A 19,612-nucleotide genomic window follows, 5' to 3' on the forward strand; every position below is an offset into this window, starting at 1 on the left:
GGTGAGCTTCATTCTTCCCATGTAGAAGTGTAGAAGTCTGAGCTTGAAAGGGCATATACTCAAGAGGTGACTTAAAGAAAGAACTGCTGATAAAATGGAGCTGCTGGAACAGTGTCCTTGGTAAGCCCTTTTCAAGCATCTCTCATGCAAAGTAGAAGAATGTCTTGTGATGTCTGGTATCAAAGGCTAATGCGTTATTTGGAGTCTCTGTGGTTCTCAGGTCGCTAGTGGAAAGGACTTACGGAGGAGGAGAGGCAGAAATTCGAAGAACAGGTCATAAACGGTACACAATTAAGCTATATCCAGTTATAGCTGTGAATTGTGAACTTGCCTGCGGAAGACAACATGAATTACAAAATAACTATAAACAGAAACAGCAGGTTATTGAATTACTACTTTTTGGTGGGTCTTTCCCCCATGACTACTGCTGGGCAGGTGGTGTTCTTTGTATGTGTCTTTGCTTTATGACACATGGTGGAGCATTTCCATATGTGTCACAGCACTGTTCTTTACTGCTGCAGTTACGGATAAAGAAAAAAGGCTTTTCAATATCTATGGAGATAAAAATATATCTATTTTCAGACTTCTAACATTTTGTCTGTAATGTCGTACAGTTGGCTTACTTGGGACAGACTTAAAATACTGGCTTTGCCTAAGAGTTGGGAGTCTGGCAAGGGTAGAAACTTTATGTGTTGGAGATAACTCTGGCTCCGTCAGCACTGCTGATGAGATCCAGTTTGATGGTGTGTGGTTGGGATTTGGTGTGTTTAGTACCAATCAGACAACATACTTGAACTCTAGCAATGTGCAGAGGATTACAGGAAGATTTGCCATAATTAACATACGTGTAGAACAGTTACTTATTTCTTATTAAGTACTGATTTCCCTATGTAAATATGACAGGATACATGTATGGTTTTTGGCATTAGTAGTTTTTAACTTGGTCTCTTTCGATCTAACAATGAACTGATCTGGTATCTGTACACAGCAGTTTACAGCCTGATCTCTAGGCTCTTCTCCAGAAGAAATTTTTTGTCACTTTGTCCTACGGAAGGATTTTGCACCATACCTGTAGGCCTACAAAGGATTGCTATTATGTAAAGCAGCTACTAGGAGACTCCCTAATCCACCTCCAATCCCTGTCTTAAGGGAGACATCCGCTTTACTGCACATGCAGTATTGAATTAGAAATCCAACTTACTGTGTCGTGCTTTCCAAGGCTATTGTAGCATCTTTCTTTTCTAATACTACTCAGATTTTGTACGGTCTCTCTGAACTAAATATTTTAGTATTTGAGCTTTTCAGCAAAACATTTCTTACAACAAGCTTGTGTATTCTGAGGAGCAAACTGAAAGTTTTCAGTTGCTCTAGGGGCTGATGGCATACTATTCAACGATTACTGCATTGCGATGAAACGCTACGTAGCTTGTCTTTGAATGGTTAGGTGATAGCAACTAAACCTTTTGAGTTGTTAAATCTTTAAATGCAGATGACCAAATCCTTAGAGTGCAGATGTGACAGTGGTGTTATAACTAATAGAGGATAAAGTGCTGTAGAAAAACTGAAATATATATATATATATACATATATTTTTTTTTGGTAACTTGTGAGATACATTGCTGATGATGGTCTTTCCCACGAGGTCAACTTTACTAGAGTAGGGTTTGCACTGTAATAACATGCAGGTTAATGTTGTATAAACACTATTGTTGCCATTGTTGCCTAGTCTTACAGACTTCTAAATCTTATTTTTGCAAGTGCCGTAGCATTCAGGTATTTTCCTGCTTTTTCTACACAAGTTGACTTTGTTTAGAGAGGATTTAAAGCGTTTTTGCAGGATCACACCTGCACGTCTAGTTAAGCCATGCACTAAGCTTCTTGTAATGTTTCTTGTCCAGCATGAGATAGGGAGCTGTGATTGACAGGCCTGAGAGGGAAATTACGGAAGCTGATTACTCTTGGACCTGAAGCTTGACCTTTTATGTGTACCCTGCCTGTCTGAGGACGAAATGCAAGGATCACATTTTTCTCATCATCGAGGAGGATACACACCTGTAAAGCTCAATAGATAAGGCATTGTGTTAAGACTTCCATAGTGAAATGTTCTCATGGGTTCTTCTAGAGAAGTGTCTTTTTTTTTTTTTGTTTTGTAAACTTAGTTCAGTTTAGCCAAACTGTAGATTATTTTAGGGGAGTGAGCAAGGAAAGACAGTGGGTTTTTGTTTTGTTTTGTTTTTTTCCCTCTCGTTTGTGGTTTCTGTTGCTTAGGAAACTTAGAGTATTTAACTAACCAGGCACGGAGGCTTTATGATGCCAGACCCACACTGCTGCCAAAGTAGCAACAATGCTGCCTTAAAGAGTGGGAAAGGCCAAAACTGGGGTGGGTTTAAATTGCAAAGTCTTGTACTTGGGCGTTAGAGAATGCCATGCAAAGCGAAGCTCTGATGAGTCCCAATGATCGGATGCTGTATTTTTTTTTTCTTCTATAGGAGTTCAACCTTGTTCGTTGTGCACCCTTTATCTCTTCCTCTTTGTGTAAAGCAATTCTGTATCTCTTGCTCTTCTTGTCCTCCTAGTGTTTGAGTTTCTGGATTTTGTTTTTAATAGAACAAGATATAGTGTAATCAGAACAACTGGTATTAAGGAAGCTGGAAGATCTGTGTAGACTTTCAAGAGCACTGAGGTTAATTTACACTACTTGTGGTTTTCTTATGTACACACGATGCATATTCATTTCCTCTTTTTTATTTTTTTAAAAGTGCTTAACAAAGAGGGTTTTTTTTCCCTTTAATGGTTTGAGAAGATAACATCCCTTTTGGAACTTTGTGATACCATCGTGATAATTTGAACTGCAACAGATGTTTCCCCTCAGCTGCTGCATGCTCTCGTTACGCAACAAGGCAAGCTCTTGAAAGTGTAGGGCAGGCTAATCATAAACACAGTTTTCTTGTTGGAATTAAAATTGCTTGTAGACACGTAATTAGGAACAGCTCAGTGTGTAGGTGTGCCCTTATGTCCGTATGTGTCTGTTTATTTACAGGAGAGAATACCTGCTGCAACCATCCACGCTTCCTTCTGTACCATGCCATAACATACTATGGTCTTGGAAATAAATTTCAGTTTTAGTTGTGTGGTGGTTTTACCTTGCTGGGCAGCTGAACTCCGCCACAATAGCTCTGCTACTCCTCTTCCTCAAAGGAAAAGGGGGAGAAAATACAATGATAAGGGCTCAAGGGCTGAGATAAGGACAGGGAGATCACTCAGCAAATCATCATCATGGGCAAACCAGACTTGGCATAGGGAGATTAATATAATTTATTGTCTATCACTAGCAGACTAGAACAGTGAGAAACTAAAAGCAAACTAAAAATTCCTTCCTTCCCTCCATCCACCCTCTTTTCCCTCCTTCTGCTGAGTGGTGAAGGGGAACGGGGAATGGGGACTGCGGTCAGTCCCTAACACTTCATCTCCGTCACTCCTTCACGGTCACTCCCTGCCCCTGCTCCCCGTGGGGTCCCTCCCACGGGATGCCGTCCTGCCCGAACTGAGCCTGCGGGGGCTGCCCACAGGCAGCAGCTCTTCAAGAACTGCTCCCACATGGCTCCGTACCAAGGGGTCCATCCCCCAGGAGCAAACTGCTCCAGCACGGGTCCCCCACAGGCGGCAGCTCCCCCCAGACCCCCTGCTCCTGCGTGGGCTCCTCTCCACGGGCTGCAGCTCCGGCCCGGGGCCTGCTCCTGCGGGGGCTCTCCATGGGCCGCAGCCTCCTCCAGGCCACATCCACCTGCTTCACCGGGGGCTCCTCCACGGGCTGCAGCGTGGAGATCTGCTCCGTGTGGGACCCATGGGCTGCAGGGGGACAGCCTGCTCCACCAGGGGCCTCTGCACGGGCCGCAGGGGAACTTGTGCTGCCTGCCTGGAGCACCTCCTGCCCTCCTGCTGCACTGACCTTGGGGGCTGCAGGGCTGGTTCTCACTCCTCGCTCTCCCAGTTGCTGTTGTTCAGTGTTTTTCTTTCTTTCTTAAATCTGCTCTCCCAGAGGCCCAACCAGTGTCGGCCACTGTCTCAGCTCTGGCCAGTGGCAGGTCCCTTCTGGAGCCGGCTGGAGCTGGCTCTGATCTGACATGGGGCAGCTGCTGGGCTCTGCTCACAGAAGCCACCCCTGCAGCCCCCTGCTACCGAACCCATGCCATGTAAACCCAGTACAAATTGCTAGAGGATAAGGTGGCTTCTGTGTTCCAGCTCTCCTTTCTGGGGTCATTAACAAAGCATCAGTGATGAGATGATAGCAAACTCCTTTCAGTTTAATGGCATTCAACCTGTAGCCTCACAGTGTAACACATCACATCATGTTGTCCTCTCAATTCATCTGTCTTCTTCCCTCTCTTCTAATTCTGTGCTCTAAAGCCCTTAGTGCCGCAGGAATACAGATAATCTACCACCGCCTAGCTTGCACAGCAGATAAAATGATCTGAGATACTGCATAAGGGCCTCCTGTAGGGAGGGGATAGAGAATTTATCAGATCTTCTGAGTATTTGCAGTAGGATTTCTGACCTTCTCAAAACACATACTTATTGAAGAGAGAAAGATTCAAACATCAAAATCATCAGATTATTTAAGATTTACAAGAAAATGTATACAAAGAAACAGAAGAGGTTGCTGTAGGGTACAACATAATATACGAATCATGTAAAACTATGTAAAGTTTGAACCCATGTGTCTCTGTTGATAGTACAATTAGCAAGTATTTTCTGTTGTTTTACTGCTTACTGTCAAAATTGAACTAAAAAAAAGAGCCCAGAGAACACAAAATAGAGTAATTTTGTCATCCAAAAGAAAAAAAAAAGGTAAAAAACAAAAGAGATTCCCAATCTTCTTTTTGTCATCTCTTGATGCCCATCTGGGCAAAGTGATCACTGATAGCGAGCCTTTGTGTAGCTCTAGACTAAAATAAGGTCATGAACAAGAACGCTTCCAATGACAAAAAGCAAAGATAATTAGCTATAAAAAGCCTTATGCATAGTTGATACTGTGCTCATGAAAGGAAATGTCTGTGTATATATATATATATGTATATATACACACATATGTATGTTTATACATACATACATATATAAGTTACTCCTTGGAAGTTAGTAGGGCAGACTGTAACTTCGTAAAAAGATAGAAGTCTGAACTTAGCTCTCCATCTCATAACCCATTCTTAAAACTGTGATATACTCAGGTTCTTAATGGGCCCATCTGACTTGTATAAAAATAAGAGTGCCAGGAGTTGATGGATAGAGGGTTGCATAGCATCGTATGACTTTATGAGTGTATGTATATTTTTTTTCCTACCCATACATATTAGGGGTGTGGGGGAGACACAACATATTTAACAACAAACAACCTTTCCTGATGATTATTTCTTTGGGGAATGAAGGGTATGTGAAGTTATATTTAGATAAAGGTAGATTACACGGACTTACCATCTATAAAAGAAAACTTTAAAGTTGTTGTTTTTCTTGTTTTACCAATTCTAAATTAACATTTTGTACATGATACACCTGTGTGCTTTTTGCAAAGTCTTTCTAACTCTTGATTACCTTTTTTTTTTTTATGGTGGACATATTCACTGTAACACAAATGGAAAAAACAAGCAAACAAAGAAAAATACCTGATTTGTCATAATTAGGTTTTAATTTTCTTCAATATAACTGAATCTTCTTCTCCCCTAATTGATAGAGGAGGAACTCAGGAAGCTGAGAGAAGAAACAAACGCTGAAACATTAAGGCAAGAGCTGGAAAAGGAACGACAGAGGAGACTAGAACTAGAACAAAAAGTCAATGAAGTACTTAAAGCAAGGTAAGAGAAATGTCTTCACTCTATAACTAAAAGCCACTTGAGGTCTCAGACTCTCTTAATGAGGAGTTTTGATGAAAACATCCGTTTCCAGCCTGGGCTCTCTTAAAATAAATGAGTAGCTCTCACAGAGAGAAGCTGTCTGTGCTTTCATGTACATCTTGTACACACAAGTACTCCCATATTACTTGACCACACATACAGCCATAGCTACAGAGGTGTCCTGACAGCTGTCTGGTTGAGATATTCTTCATACCACTGTCTTTGATGCCCTTTCTCTTGGATCTTACCTACCTGGAGATATCAGTGCGCACTGTGTGCTGCTGAATGCCAGAGCCTGTGCCAGGACATTGCATATGCTTTGCCTCTTCAAACATTGTCATCTCCAGACTGCTCAGCCTGTATTACTCCTCTTCTAACAACAGCAAGGACATCTCAGTACCACACCACAGACCTAAATGTGTGGAAGTCACTGAAATTTGAGCCTTCCTTGCCACTGCATTGGCAAGCGGATATGTGCCTCCCCATAATCCAATAATCCCCCAAACCCTTCAGCTTTGAGGATATCCTCCGTGGTGCTGCTAAGCATCACGTTTGATGATGTCTCTCCTTGGTCTGCCTTACAGTACGGACTTTAGATCTTAGAACCACAGCAGCTGCTTGGTGGCCTTGTTGGTCCAAACCCACTTGCATATGTAGTTGCCTGCATTATCTTCCTCAGCAGTAGCTGAGGTTACTTGGCTGAGCAGTAGGAGTTGTGGTTCAGCATCGACTACTGTCAACACTAAATAGTGCAGGCTGATTTAGTAATCATGTGCAGTAAACACTGTCAGTTATTTAGAGGTGATGAGCAAGAAAAAAAAAAAAGGTAAAACTTTTTGCTTGGATATGAGGTTTCTGAATGTTATATGAAGTCTTCCCAGCCTGCTGCCTACTTCTGTACTCATTCTGAGCATAAAAATGCTTTTCCTGGTTAGGTCAGCAGTCCATATCCCTTGGTATTCTCTTGCAAGGACATGGGAGCTGTCTATGGGGAACACGTGAGCCCACTTGCTTTCAGTGATCTGTTTACCTCCTACTCCTCTAGCATCCATGAACACTGTGTGAGGGGTATTTGAAGGTATATCATTGCCTTTTTACTTGTGACTCTGTTTGCAGACCTGTTATCCATGAATTTGTTTAGTCCCCTTTTTAACATGCCAGTGCTGTCTACCACAGGAAGCTAAGGAGGTGATACATTACAGAAGTTCACTGTTGATCACAAAAAAGCAATTGTATGTTTTTTTGTTTGTTTGTTTGTTTTTAAACGGATTTCCTAGTGGTTTCAAGACATACCTTAGAGTTACAGAATTGTGAGATTTGGCGAACAACTTTTCAGCATTCAGCTTATGTACCTCCTTTGGTCTCTTCTCTGCAGACTATAGAGTTCCAGCTTTTCTGGTGTCTTCTGAAGAGTACTCTATTCCTTTCATCGCTTTGGTTACCATTCTTTAACTCGTGTGTCTTAAGATGAAGAGACTGAGTTCACGTAGTATTCAAAGTGTGGGTTCACCAAGGCTTTATACAGCAGTTGAATTAGGCCCTCCCTCTTACTCTCAGAACCCAGGACAGTGTTAGACTTGTTTTGTCTGATGTATTTTGTCTGACTATATTGACAGTCTTCCAAAATTGCTGGTTCCGTGGAAGATTGGTCCATGTGCATACCTGACCTGAGCTGCTAAGTCGCATGCTTAGAAGGGGTTCTGCAAGGTCCTTACAGAGGAGTCTGTTCCCAAGCCAGGCTGCGATCTTGCACTTGGAAGGCGATCTGCATAGCTCTGTTTTCTGGGGATTTTTTTCTGACATTTTACAGTTGCTCTTAGAGCTGGAAAGCGTGAGTGCATTTTTGTCTCCTGTGCTGGTTGGCCTGGCTGCATACTCATGTAATTTCCAGTTTGTGTCTAGACTGATGTTCCTTTGTTTGAGTCGACTACTGGGGGCAGTGGAAGAGGAACAAACCTGGTCCTGTTCCCACGCTGAGAATATCTGCTTGCTCTGTAGCAGCAGTACAAAGCAATGACTGGTCCTTTCTTCTATTGGTGTAGAAAACTGATGCTTCAGGACTCCTTCTTGTCTCTGACGTGCTCCCTTGAAGGTGTTTGAGATGCAAGTTCCACAGGCTTGTAGTTGAGCACAGTACAGGTCACACTATCAACTCTGGCCTTTAGGCTTTCTCCTGAAAGCAGGTACACCTGGGTTCTAGGTCATACCCATCCCGGAAGGGGGAAAATGATCCCATCGTTGCTGAGAGTCCTGGAGAAGGATGAGGACTGCCAGCACTTCCTCTACAAGAAGGTACCCAAACTGCAGCCTGCTGAGTCCCTCTTTACAGGGAGTAATGAGGATGGTTCAGGGTCTGATATGGCCCACTGTGGCTTGTGAGTATGTGTGTTTTACAGAGAAAAGAGTTTGGTCTTTGTTTATCAAACTTTTAGGCTTTCTTTTAGCTCTTTCAGTGTTTCTCCTTCAAGTGTCACCATCTGTGTCCTGTTGGGTTGTAGATAACCATAATCAGAGCAAATCTCTTGCAGGTGTGCCACTATTAAACTAAGGTGGCATGACCTGTCCTCTCCAGTGCTGTGTTCCCATTTAGATATCCTAAGGATGACATGAGCCCTTTTAGCTCGAGTTGCACTTTCAGCCAATTATCCATTTTATCCAAGTCTTTTTCTGACTAGTCTTGCTAATATTCTAACCTTTTTTGGACAGGCAGGTATATATAACAAAAATAAATACATTCAAAGAGTTTCCCAGTTTATACTCAGAAGAAAACTCAGGTTGCCTAGGCTTCTTCATAAATTGTTCTCTGTTGTGTGAAATTCTTTATCACTGCTTTTTATCTGTTTTCACTTTGCTACAGGCATTTTAAAATAGTTCTGTTAGCACTACAGGCAAGGTGTTGGTTGACACAATCAAGCACGTAATAGGCCAAACTTATGTTTACTAGAAACTTAATTTTATTAAGCAGCTTGACCCCAGAAAGTCATTATCTGTATTGAAGTCAACAAAACCAAATTTGCCTTGTGTCTCAGGTATTTTTTCATATAATCTTTAAATAGATATGCATATAAAAATGTTTGCATGTATTCTGTTTTGCTTACAGCATTGAACTGCAAATGAAAAGCAAAGCATGTTGTAGTGTAAAAAATATTTTAATTGTTGCTTTATTCAGAAGTATTTGTGAACTAGATCAATACATGTAGCCATATAAATACATGCTGCAAAATGTTCATCAGGGAGAAAACAATGAATTAACAGTGTAGATTGTTTATTTTGTGTGTGCAGAACATGGGCTTATTTCATTGAATTGCTTGCAGGGAGGAGTGGAAGAAAAGGATGCTTAGTGGGTTTGTTTGTCATGGTGTTCATTGTCTGTATGTCTGAGCATTCAAAAACGTGCCCTCAGTTAGAGTTTTCCATAGATGCTTTGGGACAGCCCAGCATTTGGTACAACAGCTGAAGTCGATGACATTTTGTTAGTGGAACAATGCATAAATAATTTGGAATAGTCTGTGTGAGTAATACTTGTTTAGTGTAAATTGTAGGCTGCTGCTGCCTTATTTTACAAATTGTGAGCCAGCTCCATTACACAGTTTGAAAAAAAAAAAAACACTAAACAAAATGAAAAAAAGTATTGTAATAACACCTACCAACATGCTGTGGCTTGTACAAACCTTTTAGTAGTATCATTGTGAGCTATTTTTAAGGAAGAATAGACAGTGCTCCTGCACAAGCTGCTCTTTCTTCTGTACCACTTATTTTTGTTGACTCTTCCTGGCCCTTTGCTAAAAGGCATCATCTTCCACACACGCAATGCTTTGGGTATAGCTGACTTTGTCACTTGAGAAGATGCTTCAGATGGCAGTGGAGATTCCTCTGGAGCCTGGAGACGTTCCCTGCTGGAAGGATACCTGTCCGGCTGGGACTCCGCACAGGTAGAAAGAAGCTGAGACACGGGTCAAAAGTTTGGCTGCTGTGCTGCACTGGGATTGCTAACATACTTGATTGCTGACAAACCCAGTTGGCTGAACTGTGTGTGTCTTTATTTTTAACTTAGCAGCCTGTCACCAAATCTACTTGTGAAGTACCTCCTGTCAAGAGTGTTTTGTTTTTTTTTTTTTTTTTAACCTCTGGCCACAAACATTTAGATCTTGTACAACTTTGGGCTGATGACATTTCTTCTGAAAGCCTGTCTTTTGTTTCTGACACTACAAATGTAGGACATTAGCCATGTAAAACGTGGAATATCTGTGAGGACAACAAAGGCTTCTGATGCGTTCGGTGTATTTTAATGGGAGGGAGATGGAAAACACATGAAAATATTTTAACTCAGTTTTGTGACAACTCCTCAGGTTAAGGAGCCACGTATACCTGAGTGAGTTGTGTTTAAACTAGGTTGTGAAAATACCTCCTTTATGTTTAATTTTTACATTTCTGAGGTTGGAATGTGCTCGTCCTGGAAGCATATATGCGTCCATGAGCAGTAACAGTTACACAGATAAAACAGACTTGACCGGCTTCCACAAAAGCTGTCCAAAGAATGATGATGGGTTGCTTGTGAGCTCAGTACTTGGAGCTAGTCTGTAGGAAAATTGCTCTGAATATGGCTCAGAACAGCCCAATAGCTGTTGTGCAATGGGTCAGGTCTTCACGTAACTGTTGGAGAGACTCTTTTGTTTCACATACTGTTCAGCTCACAGCTGTAGTCAAGGCTAAAGATGCACAAACCCAAAATATTTAGTGAGGATAAATGGCCAGCAGTTCAGTGTCAAGGTTCTCTTAACTTTTGGACCTACAAAAATAACACTTTGGCACCATTCTAGATGTTTCTCTGGGGCAGCATTGAGTGGGAGCCTCACTGATGTGTGCTTGTCATTTTTGAACATTATACTTGTACCAGTCTTGAATAGCTCTAACATTTTGAGCCAGCAGTGTGCCCTGGTGGCCAAGAAGAGATCCTGGCATGCGTTAAAAGGAGCGTGGCAGCAGGTCAAGGGAGGTGATCCTCCCCTCTACTCTGCCCTGGTCAGGCCTCACCTGGAGTACTGTGTCCAGTTCTGGGCTCCCCAGCACAAAAAAAGACAGGAATCTCCTGGAAACAGTCCAGTGGAGGGCCACAAAGATGATACGGGGCCTGGAGCATCTTCCCTATGAGGAAAGGTTGAGAGACCTGGGTCTGTTCAGCCTGGAGAAAAGAAGACTGAGAGGGGATCTCATCAGTGTGTATAAATACCTGAGGTGTGGGAGACAGAGGGATATGGCCAACCTCTCTTCAGTGTTTTTTTTAGGGACAGGACAAGGGGCAATGGTCACAAAATGGTTGACAGGAAGTTCGGCACCAACATGTGAAAGAAATTCTTCACGGTGACGGTGATGGAGCACTGGGACAGGCTGCCCAGGGAGGTTGTGGAGTCTCCTTCTCTGGAGATATTCAAGGCCCGTCTGGACGCCTACCTGGGCAGCCTGCTCTAGGGAACCTGCTTTGGCAGGGGGGTTGGACCCGATGATCTCTGGAGGTCCCTTCCAACCCCTACAGTTCTGTGATTCTGTGACTCTGGGGATGGTTTGTGTTTTCTAGCCTCCTAACTGATCTCTGGCATGAAGAGTGGTTCAGAAACTGTAGGAATGATAATTCCTGCCCTCTGTCAAAGGTCTTTCAGTAGTGGCTGATTTGACCTGGTTTTAGGATTGGGCCCAGTGGGTGTGCAAGCCTAAAGAATGAATTCTGAGCTTCCTGGACCAGATCTGTCTGAGGTGGCTAATTATAACCTGATTCACAGGTGCAGTAATGAGCTATCATTAACCTGATGATTCGTAAAGGTCAGGTTCTTTGTGGGGAAAGAGTAACAGGCAGATGGCGGGTAAGACATTGCCAAAAAAAAAAAAAAGAAATGAACAGGATTAAAAAAAAACACCGCGAGTGGCCAAGGCCAAACCCTCACATGCCACTGAGGGAGCCCAGTAAGGTTGGTATTCAAGACTGCTTTTGGCTGAGATTTTTCTTGATTTTTTTCCAAGAAACGTAGGGAGTAATGATGCTGAGCTGCTTCTGAAAATATACCCCAGTGTGTGAAAGGAAGGCCCAGCCTGAAGGCTCCGACGGGTGGTGGCTGTGGGATCCCATCTTGGCTCTGTCACCAGAGCCGTTCAGGTGTGACATCCCCTCAGCGAGCTTGCACAACGGGAGCAGGCCGAGTAACTGCCTCCTGCCCGTGAATGACTACATCCTTTCTGCCAAAACGTGTCTTTAATGAGAGACGGTGGCAGTGACAGATTGTGACTAAAAATGTCCCACCTGTATGGTGTAACCGTTTGATGTGCTGGAAGGAGTGTGATCCAGGAAGACAAGCCGCTGCTGTATAACAGTCTGTGCAAAGTTGACAGCGGAGAAGCCCAAATGAAAGTTTAGTTAGAAAAAAATTAACTGATGGAATTCAGGTGGCTTTTGAAAAGGTTTGAAGAGTTGCTGCAAATACAGAAGCAACATGGAAAAATCCTGCAGGGGAGTTGAAAACAGGTGAAAAGCAGAAGCCATTGAATTCGGCTACTTACCCTGACAGATGTCCAGTTATAGCTATAAATTAATAAATTATTTCTAAGTGCTCCTTTTAGAAATAAACTGGAATGTGGAAAGTTCATTAAATATGGGGAGCGCTAAGGGAGGAAGGGAGGCAATTAGTCCTGTGGTTTTTCCATCTTACTCGTTTGGAGTGCACGAATTCAGAATGGCCTTTTCCATATGCAGACAATACAGTGAGATCTTTTCCTCATGTACTTCTTGGAGGAACAGAGAGATACCTATAAATCCACTTATATATTCTGTAATCAGCCCAGTGCAGTGGGATCCCTCCTCCTGCTCTCCATTTGCTGACCTGCATCCCACTTGGTTCCCTTCATGAGGACTGAAAGATGAAGGGAATATTTGAAAGCACCTACATGGTTTGCTAAATAAGTGATATTGAAATTATGCAACTAGCACATTTTTAAGTTCAGTTAGTAAACTTTTCCATCATACAACTGTGTCAAGTAAACCTTGCTGCAGCTGGTGTTATGTTGTCAAAGCTGCTGCTTCATTAGAGAAATCTTGCTGTAGCATATCTTCATGGATGGCTCAAGGCTTTTGGACTGATGCCTGAAGTGTTATCAAGCCACTTTAGCAGTTGGAGGCTATGGATATTGCAAATGTAATTTGAAGCCTTGCACATGTGCAGAATGGCCAAGGCATTCGTATTTTCCATGATCTACTTACTTGTAATAAATGAGAGTATTGTTCCTAACCTGTTTGAAAGATGTGACCAGTGGTGCCTGGTTCTTGCCATGTATTTTTATCACATTGTTGTCTCTGGTTTTCACACTTATTTAAATTTTGCATTTTTTAAAAGATATTTTTATCTTGGGTTGGTATCTTTGCACTTCAAGAGCTTACAACATAACATTTGAACATAATTCTTGACATCTGCTCTTCTCACTGCAAAGATGAGTGGTGTTGATTACAGTAACAGTGGCAGAATTCAGGGTTCATGTATTAAACTGATTTTGTTCTAGCACTGTGGTTATCAACTTGCAATACGGAATCCCTTTTCATTTATTACTGTGGGAAAAGTCAGGACTCTGAAGAGTTTTCCTGGCAGGCATTGCAATGAATCTATGATGCAAAACCAGAAGTAATGCAAGAAAATTGATACTAAAATATTCAGTAGCTGGAAGATCAGACTGAGCTGTTGGTGACACAAAATGGCTAAAACGCACTTTGCCTTACATGATGGTCTTTCTCTGGATCCTAAGTGCAGTGTGCAGTGAATATTTTGAATCCTGCAATAAGGAGCAAACTTGGTTTTCTCTTAAAATTCTTAACTTGTAGCATTTCACATTGTTCCTGTTTTCTTTGTAGAGCTGAAGAGGTGCCTGCAACACAGCAAGCTGCAAAGCCACAGACACAAGCCAATGGAACAGGTAATCTCGGTCAAATCTGTATGAGCAGTTTGATGCAGTCAGATCTTTTTTTTCACCTCTTTCTTTTGAAGCTGTTCCAGAAAATCAAATGTTGCAGAAGAACTTCCTGGGTCCTGAAGCAGACTTCTGAAGAAGCCAAGTATGAAAGAGCATTTGAGCAGTTTCTTACCTCTGTATATGATTCTGCTTTTACTCTTTGTGGATGATTTTGTATGCCTGAGCAAGGAAACTATTTTATACTACAAGGCCTTCAGGAATGTAATGAACTGTTGTTGCCTGACTTTATTATTCTTGCACACCTAGCTGATCCTCAACTAATCAGAAAACAGCTGCAATACATAGGAAAGATGTCCTGTTTCATTCTCAGCTTGCAAAACCTCTTTTATGCCATTAATGGTAATACTTCTCTTTTCTAAAAGAAAAGACATTCTGTAGAGGGAATAAGCTTAAATGAATTACTAAATTTTTTAAGACCTCCACATTTCTCAAGCTGCTGCTCATTATAAATGGAATAGTATCTGAAAAAACTAAGGTAACAGACAGGTTCTCAATCTTTCAGAACACTTGAGTTTTCTTCCCACACCTCTTGATTAAGAGTACTGTGAGAAATCTCTCAATAATTTTCTCGGACAGGGTCTTCTGTGAAGCTAATTTATTTGCAATTGCAATGGCGGGCGTCTTGCAAGCAGGAGCACACAGCAAAAGTATATCATAACCTTATATTCCCTATTACCTGACACTTAATTCCTCCCCTGTTTCTTCATTGGTTGAGTACTACAGGTTCACAACCTACTTGACACTTTTACTATGCCATATATGTACAATTTTATTTGATGAATCTTTCATTTCTCCTTCCCCCCCTTTTTTTTTTCCTTCTTCTCTTGTGACTAGAGGGCCTGTTCTTTTTGTTTTTACTGTTTTCGCACTGATCATCTTGTTTTTCTTAGCCATATTCCTTATTTTGGAACAGTGGGATCTTCCACTGTCCCCTTATCTGCTTAACATTCCCCATTGCTGTGACTGCACAACCACTTTTGAATATAAAAGGTTAGTGGAATTTTTTACTGCAAAACCACAACTTTGATTCTTACAGTACCAGTTAGACTTTTAAGTCTGTGGATTGAATGAAGTATTTAAAATTGTTCCTCATGTACTTCCGTAATGTCAGTACTGTCTTTTTTTGTGAACTACAGCTTGCCATTTTTATCTGTCATGCTGTATGCTCAAAATTTTGTTCTCAGTACTACCTCAAGTATTATTAGCATGTGAGAAGCTACTTCATGTTCTTTATTTCAAATGTAAGCTTTTTCTCAGCTGTGAACTGGCATTGAAGTCCTTGGTTTTCTTAGTTCACTGTCACACATTAATATATATTTTTATCCTGTTTTCCGAGGCCTGGTTGTTTTTTCTTACGCTTTTGTATGCTTTTTCTTACCCTTTCTGTATGCTTAGAAAGGGTAGTTCGGGCAGCCATAGTTGGCTGATCAGTCTTTTATGCCTCTGATTAATCATGTGTTAATTTTATGGAGTTCTGTACTAAGTTAGGTCCTAGTTGTGACCCATCTCTTTCTTACACTGTGTTATTGACCGTCCTTTCCAAAGAACAGTCTGTCTGTTGCTGCTAGAAAGTGATTTTCCAAGTTAGAGGTAACACCAGATGTTTGGTTTGCTCTCCCCTGCACTGCTTTGCCATGTTCCAGATTTCCACTGAAACTCTTTCCTCTCCAGTTAGCACGGCTGTAAGGTGATTGTCCTGTTCTCTGCTCAGGAGGGTTTTGCTTTACACTTACTTTTCTCTAGCAGCCCCTTCAGCACCATAGGAGTGCTGAGACTTAGGGCAGTCTTTTCTTTACAGGAACACAGGAAAACGTTTTAGCATTTGCTAAAAAGTCGCACTTGTGTGGAGTGTTTAAGTAATTCTTGTACTTCTGTAATAAGATGCTCCCATGTGCTGTACCTACAGCAAAGCTCCTGCTGGAAGCAGGAATCACCTTTAGTTCATCTTTTATAAGTATGGTATAATCTCTCTTTCGGTGAAACGGCAGAAATAGATTGCATAGTGAATTTCCATGAAAAGTAGTAGTGAAGGACAGAAATGCTGTTACCAAAATAACATAAATAGCTGTGAAACATAGCGTATGGGAACAGATGCAGGTTTTGTGTGATGTTTTCATGTAATATCCTGATACATAGTGCTTCTTTTTTTGTAGATAAGCGTAGTCATACAGTATGTTCAAGACTCCAAAAGTGGTTTTGTGACAAATTTGGGGAGTATGTTGAGGACTTCAGATTTCAGCCAGAGGAAAATACAGTGGAAACAGAGGAGCCACTTAGTGCTAGAAGGTAAATCTCTAACGTGATTGTAAGAAATTGTTGGCTTCTTTACAAGTCGCTGCTGCTTCTTTATTTTTTTTTTCTTTTAAAAACACAACACAACCTTTTATGTGGTTTGAGCAAGTGTTTCTATAAAAAGTAATGAAACTGAAGATACTGAGCTATCTCAAATGGTTTGTCAATACCTTGGCTGAAACATGAAATTTGAAGTCTGTCTGTGCTCTAAGGTAGAATAGAAGGTATTATTTGGCAGATTCTGTCATGTACTTCTCAAAAAGTGTGGCCAAAGGCTTAGTTAGGCTGGAGAGCTTCTACATTTCAGTTTTTGGCTTGATAGTCTATACTACCCACTAGAAACACTTCACAGCAGGCAAGAATGAAGCTCTATGCACAAACATTTAAGTTATGACTGTGAGCAGTTTTTCAGAGACCAAATGTGTATCAACTGCATTTTAATATAACTCACCAGTAGTCTATTTAACAAGTTAATTTTATTTTTTTCAGGTTGACTGAAAATATGAGAAGATTAAGTAAGTACTTAAAAATATCTTATTTTCTGCAAGTAAAAGTAGTTCTTAGTAACCCTGTTGGGAGGACTGCTGCATGCAAAATCTGATGTTCAGAAATATTTCTGCCAGTCCATAAGCAGAAATGATTCTGAAATCCTGAATTATTGAGTACAAATCCTGAAATCCTGTATGTTTGGAGTACAAAGTAACTTAGAGGAGCAGTGGTAGGAACTTACCTTTAATCTTGAATTACAGAGTATCTCAGAACTAAAAATGCAGTGCTAATAAAAATGTGTAAACATGTAATGAGTGAGAACAGCCTATTTTTCCAGTGGCAAAAGTCACTGCCCATAAGCTACGCCTGAGCTGCGTGTAGTTTGCTTGCTAAGCTTTTAGCTCATGCTTTCAAAGGGGGAAGGGTTGGACCATGCAGACCCTGAGCGTGTCTTGCATTTCTTTCTCTTTGAGAGCTGATAACTTACTTTGGAAAGTGGAGGATGGGTGACTGCAGGTTAAACAAAGTAGTTTAACCTTCTGTGCAACAGAGAATTGCTATCCTGAAAAAAAAAGGCTAATTTATGTCCTGAGGTTTTAAAGTATTGTAGGGAGGAGAAAAATACAGGTCTTTAATCTCTGTGTAATTTGAGTTTTGTTCTCCTCAGAATGAACACCAGTATTAGAATAATTTCCTTTGGGAGAACGCTTGTGACTTGTTCTCTGTGGTGGGTGGGCATTGCCTTTAGGAATAGCTTTAAAAAACAAACGCTGAGCTTAAGCTTTGAGTAGTTCTTAACTACCAGCAGGTGAGCCACAAAATCTACATCCCTGTTGTCCAAGAGTGCCTGACTGCCACCAAGACCTCTCAAGGGCCTTTCTGTCACCAGTGGCTCCAAGTGTTGACCTTCCCTGCAGGTTTGGTGTTGGTAGAGCAGAGCAGATGGGAAGAACTGCTGGAAGCAGTGCTTGAGTCAGTGGCCTCCTCTGGTGCCTTGAGCCGGCCCCTTCCACTTGCTTCATCCGCTGCTTTGTTTGTGTCACTGATGCTCAAGGAAGTCTCGCTGTTTAATCGCTTCCCATAGGGAATACATCAAGGCTAGCTGCATTTCAAGTCAAACAAACTAGGACAGCAAGTGGCAGGCTCTCTTGAGGAAAGCCTTTCAAAGTTGTAAGCTGTACTGCAAACAAGGGTGGGTACTACTAGGGCCCCCCCCGCAAGGGGAGTCTCCGCTCTTCTCAGCAGGAAAGGCAAAAATCAGCGTTTGCTAGTGGAGTAAGCAAAGGTCATCTTGCAAAAGCCCCTTCCTATTTTCCTGTGTTCCTAGCTAAGTAGTAAAAGGGGATATAGGAATAGAAAGTGTAAAGGACAAGTCTTTTTTAGGGAGCCCTTGCTGTTGCTAGCTGACTGTGTGCATCAGCATGTGGGAGCAACGCCTCTCCCTGCACAGATCTGTCACCCAGCAAGAGCAAAGGTCTGCAGAGGTGAGAGACAAACGCCCTCAGGCAGTGAGGCCCTCTGTCTCCTGGCTTAGTAAGCAGCAAAGTGCTAACAGTTTAACTGCAGCCAAGAGATACCTAGCCTGGTTTGGAGTTGGCTTTTTTGGAGTAGCAGTGAATTGCTCCTTGGTGACCTGGAGTCCAGTCAGGCTAATTTACCTTGCTTTACAGTAGGACAAGCTGACCTGTGCCGAGCTCTTTGGAGGTGGTATGAACAGAGCTCAGAACAGACTGCTGTTGGCATCCAAGTTAACTTTTGTAAAGATAATGCTATGCTTGATTTTTCTTATTTATTTATTTATTTATTTGGTCTGTATTTAAGAGTCTAGACATAGCCTTTGTCTTGAATAAGACACTTAAATTTTTGGAAATGTATTACTCAACTAATTGTTCAGTTACGTTGATGAGTCTGTAAGTTTTCATTTTCCTTAATTTGGATAAGCCTTTTACATTTACATGTCTTGAATATTCCTGTTTTCTGATTTGATTGTTTACCATTTACAAGTGATTTAACACCATTGTCAGCTAATTCTAACAATTGTGCTTTTTTCTCCATTTTATTTAGAGAGAGGTGCCAAACCCGTTACTAATTTTGTGAAGAATCTTTCTGCCTTATCAGACTGGTATTCTATCTACACTTCTGCTATTGCCTTTATTGTAAGTTATTCAATTCCTCCAGGAGTAATAAGAACTTTTAAAATGTATTATCTACTGAAATTCATTGAAAATACCATATATGAGTAGGGGTGTGCTACAGTTCAAGTCAAATCAAACAGCGGAATTACATTTAACACAAAATACCATGTAGTTGATGCTTTAATTGTATTTCAAAGCCATTTCAATTGTGTATTCTGGTTTGTTTTGTAACTGTTAAAATAACAGAACAATCAGGGCATTGTTCTCATGTTCCTTGCTTCCTGTCTCCCTGTCCTATAAATTGATAGTTTCTTCTGCATCTGCAAAATCTCTCCTTTTCTAGAGCTGAAATGCTGATAGAGGCTATATTTGATAGGAAGGATCTTCACCAGCAGTGCTCTTTTCCATTGATTAGGATCATAGTTAGTGATGAGAGACAAAGTGTCTTGATTTGAGTATCGCTTAATGTGCCAACAGGAGGTCTGTGAGCTAAATTTAAGTATTCGCATGAACTAAATTTAAGTATTCCCACAGGGCTATGTAAGGAAGTTTGCATACTGCTGTGATATAACTATTCAGTGGAGTTTCAATTTGTTAATTTTTTTTTCTTCTACTTGTTAATTAAATGATCTAAATTCTTTTGGTCATGATATAGACACAATATTCAGATGTTAAAGAAAACTGTTAGCAGTAGTTTTAGTTAACTTTGTCAGGATGAGCCTCTTAATGAAAAGGTGTGTGACGTTTTCACCACCGTGATCCACCCCTGTAAGTTACAGAGCCTTGTTGAATGCTGCTTTGCAC

At 41.3% G+C, this 19,612-nt stretch overlaps 1 protein-coding gene across 7 annotated transcripts in view; it reads left to right on the plus strand.

The window, feature by feature from the left end:
- The window catches only part of GRAMD4 (GRAM domain containing 4), a 78,134-nt gene that overhangs the window by 41,678 nt on the left and 16,844 nt on the right, over positions 1 to 19,612 (plus strand). For all 7 annotated transcript variants that reach the window (XM_066990015.1, XM_066990034.1, XM_066990019.1 and 4 more), the window contains 5 exons: positions 5,726 to 5,846; positions 13,774 to 13,835; positions 16,046 to 16,178; positions 16,674 to 16,699; positions 18,738 to 18,829. In XM_066990015.1, coding sequence (XP_066846116.1) covers positions 5,726 to 5,846; positions 13,774 to 13,835; positions 16,046 to 16,178; positions 16,674 to 16,699; positions 18,738 to 18,829 — 434 coding nt within the window. The remainder of the gene's footprint in view (positions 1 to 5,725; positions 5,847 to 13,773; positions 13,836 to 16,045; positions 16,179 to 16,673; positions 16,700 to 18,737; positions 18,830 to 19,612) is intronic.

This window comes from Anser cygnoides, chromosome 1, assembly GCF_040182565.1.
Source record: "Anser cygnoides isolate HZ-2024a breed goose chromosome 1, Taihu_goose_T2T_genome, whole genome shotgun sequence".
NCBI lineage: Eukaryota > Metazoa > Chordata > Aves > Anseriformes > Anatidae > Anser > Anser cygnoides.